The 7,470-nt window shown below is 34.2% G+C and overlaps 1 protein-coding gene across 1 annotated transcript; it reads right to left on the reverse strand.

Annotated features, from left to right (window-relative positions):
- Positions 1-4,600: 4,600 nt before the first annotated feature.
- On the reverse strand, positions 4,601-6,288 carry LOC140881008 (cysteine proteinase mucunain). The gene is made up of 4 exons (XM_073285956.1): positions 5,755-6,288; positions 5,346-5,581; positions 5,095-5,232; positions 4,601-5,000 (listed from the first exon to the last, which is right to left on the reverse strand). Exons 1-4 carry the CDS (start codon positions 6,230-6,232, stop codon positions 4,746-4,748), a joined length of 1,107 nt encoding a protein of 368 aa, XP_073142057.1. The 5' UTR covers positions 6,233-6,288; the 3' UTR covers positions 4,601-4,745.
- Between the last annotated feature and the right edge of the window lie 1,182 nt (positions 6,289-7,470).

Genomic DNA, 7,470 nt, shown 5'->3' on the forward strand with positions numbered 1-7,470 from the left:
AGATGTGGCACTCCAGGACATTGGTCAAGAACTTGTCGAGCCCCTGAGCATCTGTGTAAGCTCTATAAAGATTCAATAAAGGGGAAAGAAAAAGAGACCAATTTTACTGAAAACATTGACCATGCAAGTGGTTCAATGAATTTAGATGCTGCCTACTTTTTGAATGATTTCGAAGATATTGATTAAATGTACTGGTGGGAAAAGAATGTAACAATGTAATTTTTATATTGTAAAACATATTATATCTTGCATGTATTGTTTTATTCTGCAATTAAATTGTAACATATTATAATTTGCATGTATCTTTCTTAATTCATTTTATTGCATATTGTTTTTGAAGATCATTATGGAAAATGCTATGATCAAAGATGGAAATAATGCACTGAAAGTTTGCATACCAGATAGTGGTACAACGCACACTATCCTCAGAAATGAAAAATATTTCTTGGAATTAAAACCAACAAAAACAATGGTGAATACAATATCAGGTCCTGTAGACTTGATTGAAGGATGTGGCAAAGCACAATTTTTGTTACCTAATGGTACAAAATTTTTGATAAATAGTGCTTTATATTCACCACGATCACAAAGAAATTTGTTGAGTTTTAATGATATATATTCTCATGGTTATGATACGGAAACAATAACCGAAGGAAATGAGAAATATATGTGTCTTACTACATATAAATCAGGAAAGAAATATGTAGTTGAGAAATTATCAATGCTCCCTACTGGATTGCATTATACACATATAAGTCCAATCGAATCAAATATGGTTATTGGAAATTCTTCAATACTAACAAATTGGCATGATCGATTGGGACATCCTGGTTCAATAATGATGCGAAGGATTATAGAAAATACAAGTGGTCATCCACTGAAAGACCAGAAGATCTTTCAGAATAATAAGTTTCAGTGTAAAGCATGTTCTCTGGGGAAACTTATTATAAGACCATCACCAGCTAAAATCCAAAAGGAATCACCCATATTTCTTGAACGTATTCAAGGTGATATTTGTGGGCCAATTCATCCACCATGTGGACCATTTCGATACTTTATGGTATTGATCGATGCCTCTAGCAGATGGTCACATGTATGTTTATTGTCCACTCGGAATGTGGCATTTGCAAAATTGATGGCTCAAATAATAAAATTGCGGAATCAATTTCCCGAATATACGATCAAGAAAATAAGACTTGATAATGCTGGAGAATTTACTTCCCAGACTTTTAACGACTATTGTATGTCGATGGGAATTACTGTTGAACATCCTGTAGCTCATGTTCATACACAAAATGGATTAGCTGAATCATTGATTAAACGTCTGCAGTTGATTGCTAGACCAATGATTATGAGAACGAAACTCCCTATTTCTATATGGGGACATGCAATTTTACATGCTGCTGCATTGATTCGCATCAGGCCAAGTGCATATCATAAACACTCCCCATTGCAGCTTGTATTTGGCAAAGAACCAGATATTTCTCATTTGAGAATTTTTGGATGTATGGTGTATGTGCCTATTGCACCACCTCAAAGAACAAAAATGGGACCTCAAAGAAAAAATGGTATTTATATCGGCTATGATAGTCCATCAATCATTAGATATCTTGAGGCTCAGACAGGCGATGTGTTTACAGCACGGTTTGCTGATTGTCATTTTGATGAAAATAACTTTCCAATGTTAGGGGGAGAAAAGAAACACATCGAAAAAGAAATCACATGGTATGTACCATCATTATTACATTTGGATCCTAGAACTAAACAATGTGATAAAGATGTACAGCAAATTGTGCATTTGCAAAGAATAGCAAATCAAATGCCAGATGCATTTGCAGACACAAAAGGGGTAACAAAATCATATATACCTGCTGTAAATGCCCCTGCTCGAGTTGAAATTCCAAAGAAACAAAATGAAGACATTCATGATGTCATAAAACGCCTAAAGCGTGGAAGGTCAATCGGTTCAAAGGATAAAAATCCTCGGAAAAGAAAATACATAGAGAAAAATGATGATCAGAAAATAGAAAATGGTGTTTCAGAAGAAACACACGATGATGAAAATATTTTGTCAGAACCACAAACTGACGAGAATCATGAAATCTCTATCAATTATATTAATACTGGAAAAATATGGAACCGAAAGAATGTACAAGATATTGATGAGATATTTTCGTACAATGTGGCATGTGACATCGTAAATGAAGATAATGAACCAAAATCTTTTGGTGAATGCAAAACTCGAAAGGATTGGTCAAAATGGAAAGATGCCATCCAGGTTGAATTAAATTCGCTAAATAAACGTAGTGTTTTTGGACCTATAGTCCTTACACCTAAAGGTGTTAAACCTGTTGGGTACAAATGGGTTTTTATTCGAAAGAGAAATGAGAAAAATGAAATAGTGAGATATAAAGCTCGACTTGTTGCACAAGGTTTTTCTCAAAGACCTGGAATTGATTATGAAGAAACATATTCTCCTGTTATGGATGCAATTACGTTTCGATATTTGATTAGTTTGGCAGTGTCTGAAAATTTGGAAATGTGTCTTATGGATGTTGTTACAGCTTACTTATACGGATCACTTGATAGTGATATATACATGAAAATCCCTGAAGGATTTAAGATGCCTGAAGCACAAAGTTCAAAACCCAGAGAATTTTATTCTGTAAAATTGCAAAGATCATTATATGAGTTAAAGCAATCTGGCCGAATGTGGTATAATCGGCTAAGTGAGCACTTGATGAAAAAGGGATATGTAAATGATCCAATATGCCCTTGTGTTTTCATCAAAAAAACAACATCCGGATGTGTAATTATTGCTGTATATGTTGATGATTTAAACATCATTGGAACGAATAAAGAAATTCAAGAAGTTATGATGTACTTGAAGGAAGAATTTGAAATGAAAGACCTTGGAAAAACCAAGTATTGTCTTGGTTTACAAATTGAACAAAAAGAATGTGGAATTTTTGTTCACCAGTCTAATTATACAGAGAAGGTCCTTAAACGTTTCAATATGGATCAATCAAATCCTTTAAGTACTCCAATGGTTGTCAGATCATTGAATATAGAAAAGGATCCATTTCGTCCATGTGAAGATGATGAAGTTGTTCTTGGTCCTGAAGTACCATATCTAAGTGTCATTGGTGCCCTTATGTATCTTGCAAATTGCACTAGACCAGACATATCTTTTGCAGTAAATTTATTGGCAAGATTCAGTTCATGTCCAACGAAGAGGCACTGGAACGGAATTAAACATATATTCCGTTATTTACGTGGAACGACGGATTTGGGACTTTTGTATCCAAAAGATACAAATCAGAGAATAATTGGTTATGCTGATGCTGGATACTTATCTGATCCACATAAGGCACGTTCCCAAACCGGATATGTATTTACTCGTGGAGGCACTGCAATCTCTTGGCGATCACAGAAACAAACACTTGTTACAACTTCATCAAATCATGCCGAGATTATTGCACTACATGAAGCAAGCCGTGAATGTGTCTGGCTTAAATCAATGACTCGGCATATCCAAACTTCTTGCGGATTATCAGTGGACAAGAATCCAATCACACTGTATGAAGATAATGCCGCATGTGTTGCCCAAATGAAAGAAGGATACATCAAAAGTGACAGAACTAAACATATTCCTCCTAAATTCTTTGCATACACTCAAGAGCTGGAGAAGAATAAAGATATTGATATCTGTTACATTCAATCAAGTGAGAACTCATCCGATCTCTTCACAAAGACACTTCCCACGGCGATATTCAGAAAACACATTTATAATATTGGGATGCGCAATCTACGAAATATGTGAAGAATCATTCATGTTGACATCAGGGGGAGTTTACGTGGCTGCACTCTTTTTTCCTTACTATGGTTTTTGTCCCAATGGGTTTTTCCTAGTAAGGTTTTTAACGAGGCAGTATACAACACGTAATGGAGATAGTCATTCTATCATGATCATCATCACAAGGGGGAGTGTTGAAAATATATATAAATATATATTATTATTTATTGTTGAATGTTGAAGGTTGAAAGTTGAAAATTGAGTTGTAAAATATTGAAAATTAGTGTGTGATGATGTAATTAATGATGTATTAATTTTTGACTAATCTCCAATTGAGATCTATAAATAGGTCTCTCCATTTGTGTAGAAAAACACAATTGTGAAGAGAGAAAAATTTTATAAAGTGTAGAATTTTGAGTTTTTGAGTTTTTACTTTTTACCGTAAATTTTTACTTTTTCACAACAGTTTTTAAATTTTGGATTTTTAATAATTTTCTTCATTCGTGTGAAAAACAAACAAAATTATATATTTGAAACACAACACAGAGTATTATCAATAAAATTCCATTCATCTTGACAAAATTATTATGCCATACAGATTCATTGTTCGATTGTTTTCACAAGTAAACTTCTTCGGGTCAAAATCTATTTAATTTTTTCTAAAACTACATGAGTTTTCTTCTTCTTTTAATAAGCAATAAATGTATATAGATAGAGACAATGGATTTAGTAGCAAACTTTTAGAGTACCAAAATTGAAATCATCAGACATATTGAACTACTGATATTTAACTTGGACTTAAACTCGAGAAACTCCAATTTCATTAAACAATACCAAATGTTTCCAAACGCAATACAATAGGACAAAATATATACACACATCATTCTATTGAAAATCCATCCATCAAATTGATAGGCTAAAAGAAAAAAGAACATGCTCCTTCCCATCTTTATTCATCAGCAACATAACCAAACTTTGTTGGATTTCCAGCATTCTTGATGGGGTAAGAAGCCTCCATAACAATCCCACACTTGCCGGACCGAGCATTAATCGAGCCGCGCTCGAGTCTAAAGTATCCATCTTCACCCCAACTAGTCCCCCATGAGTTCCTCACGATCCAATAATCGACCTCGTTTTCGGTACCATACCCTACCACCACCACACCATGGTCTAGTTCCGTCCCGCATTCGCCCGCGAATATCCCCTGATAAGACCAAAACTATCAGACTTTTCTAACAAGTTTTGCAATGACAGATCATCCATGTAAATTTAGCAATATCAGAGAGGAAGTTCATTACTGTGGTATAGAGTTGGAGGGCTCTCCCCGATGCTTCGATAGCAACACTAACCGGCTGATGCGCCACCGCCTTTCGCAAAGATTTCTCATCTTGTGGCACGTCTTCGTAGCCATCTATGCTTACAATCTTTGCATTCTTCTGAAACATGGCCAAAAGATTTGCAAGAAAACAAACACAAACGTTAATAAACTTTTTTTTTTTGTGTGTGGGAAATGATATGGTTACTCTGTTTTGGCGATTTCGAAACGAACCCGAGTAAAGTCACATTCGGAATCGACACCCTTGTAAGGATAATCATCCTCGGTGTCCATACCACCATTGGACATGATGAATTGGAAAGCATAATCCATGAGGCCTCCATTGCAGCCTAGATTTTGTTTCTTGTCGCAATCCACGAGTTCTTGTTCTGACAGAGTGATGAGTTTCCCTGTAACTATCTGGTTTATGCCTTCCACTGCAGCAATTGTCGAGAAAGCCCAACAACTTCCTGTCCAAAAATGGGACAAAATGAATTTGTCGCAAATCATATCAAAAATTTAGCTGTTTTTTGTTCACTTCACCACTCTGTATCCAACCTTATAAAGTTGGTTTTCTGATTTTTGAGTTATGAAACAGAGAACACAACCAAGAAAAAAGAGAAAGATTCCGGCAAAAACTCACCGCAGGAGCCTTGGTTTTTAATCGGAGCAACGGCACCCTTCTTCCTCCAATCGACGGATTCCGGCAAAGTCTCCCCATTCCGAAAACGGTACCGATTACTGCCATATCTCGACTTCACAAAGCGGCGCTTAGCATCAGTTTTCGTGCCAAAATACAAAGACCTGTACTCCTCGTTGCTCAAATCGGCGAACCGATTCAAGCCCACCTCGTAGGTTCGATTCCCGGCGTTATGCTCGTCGATGAACTTCAGATTATCCTTAAAAATCTCGAATCTTTTGTCCTTTTCTCCCAACCCATTGTACGTTTTGCCATGCTCTGCTAGCCACCATTCGTATAAGGTCCTTATATGATCGTCGCTACGGAGATTTGGGTTCTTTGCTATGTAATTTTCGTCGTATTTTAAGATGGTGACGTCTCTTGAATATGCTAAAATGGCGAAACAGAAGAAAAGAATGGCGTGTGCAGCGATCGCATGCATGGTTTCTTGGTTTGGGGAAGAAATGTAAAGAGGAGAATTTCAAAAGTTGTGCAAAGGGAAAGTTTGCTTTGGGTTGAAGAAGCAAACGATGCTTGGGATATATATAGGCACAGAAATCATTATTATTTCTTAATTTATTTTGGATCTATGAAAAAAGATTAATTTTTTATATTATTTATCTTTTGAATACGTAATTAGATTATATATATATATATATATATATATATATATATATTGTATATGAAAACTTGGAGAGTGCTTTTTTTATGGTTAGGGAACAGGGATTACGAATTTAAGGAATCCATGCCAAAAAAGGAAAATATCATGCATACACTTAGTGTTATATGTCAAATTACATATTCGCTTTGAAATTACATCATTATCTATGCATTTTATTTGAAAAAAATATATGTAAAATAATTATGTAATTTCAATGTAATGTATAATCTAATGTGTAATCTTTCATATACATGTATCATAACTCATTAAAAAATAAGATAAGAAAAGTCACATTTCTAGAACTATGATTTCATCACAAGAATGATATTTGAACCGAGTTGTACATCTGTATGTGTTTTATCGTCATTGATCAATACCCGACCTAAATATTTAGATTATTTATGCAATTTTTGATTGATGGATTAATGTTGAAATAAAATTAGTGGCTAGAATATAACTAAATACTCTTGAAACGTTGATCATTTAATTTTATATTTAAAACTTCGATTCTTTATCTTTGGTTTTTTTTTTTCTTAATTTTAAAAAAACCCCACTTTCATATTAAAATTTAGTTACAAGGACGGATCTGTATGCATTAAATTAAAATGATAAAATATTGGCCATGTCTTAATTTAATAGATGATGTCTATTCTTACTTATGACAGTATGGAGGGTTATAACTTATAACTAGTGAAACTGACTAAAATTAAAATTATATACAAAAATATAGTATAAAATTTTAAAACTAATAAACTTATTACTGGGTGATATGTTTTTTTTTTTTTTTGGATTAAAAGAAACGGATGAATTATGATGCTAAAATCTGAATATTACGCATGCGGACATTTATTTTTTTACTTTTTCCAGACAGCGAATGCTAACTAACTAGCTTACTTTCCGTTTTGGGAAATATATAAAATTGGAGTAAAAAATTAATTTTAAATCCACAGAATTAGTAAATGTATGGGAATCTGGGAGGTCCCATAATGTCTGTCAGTTAGTCCATCATGTTAATTCAT

Source organism: Henckelia pumila, chromosome 2, assembly GCF_033568475.1.
Source record: "Henckelia pumila isolate YLH828 chromosome 2, ASM3356847v2, whole genome shotgun sequence".
NCBI lineage: Eukaryota > Viridiplantae > Streptophyta > Magnoliopsida > Lamiales > Gesneriaceae > Henckelia > Henckelia pumila.

What these genes read in the sequence shown, in the direction of transcription:
- LOC140881008 (XM_073285956.1), bottom strand. Translation starts at nt 6,232, where the DNA reads ATGCATGCGATCGCTGCACACGCCATTCTTTTCTTCTGTTTCGCCATT. An exon ending in TAAAAACCAAGGCTCCTGCG is followed by an intron (nt 5,582 to 5,754) that starts GTGAGTTTTTGC and finishes ATTTTTGGACAG; the next exon opens with GAAGTTGTTGGGCTTTCTCG. An exon ending in CCGAATGTGACTTTACTCGG is followed by an intron (nt 5,233 to 5,345) that starts GTTCGTTTCGAA and finishes GCCATGTTTCAG; the next exon opens with AAGAATGCAAAGATTGTAAG.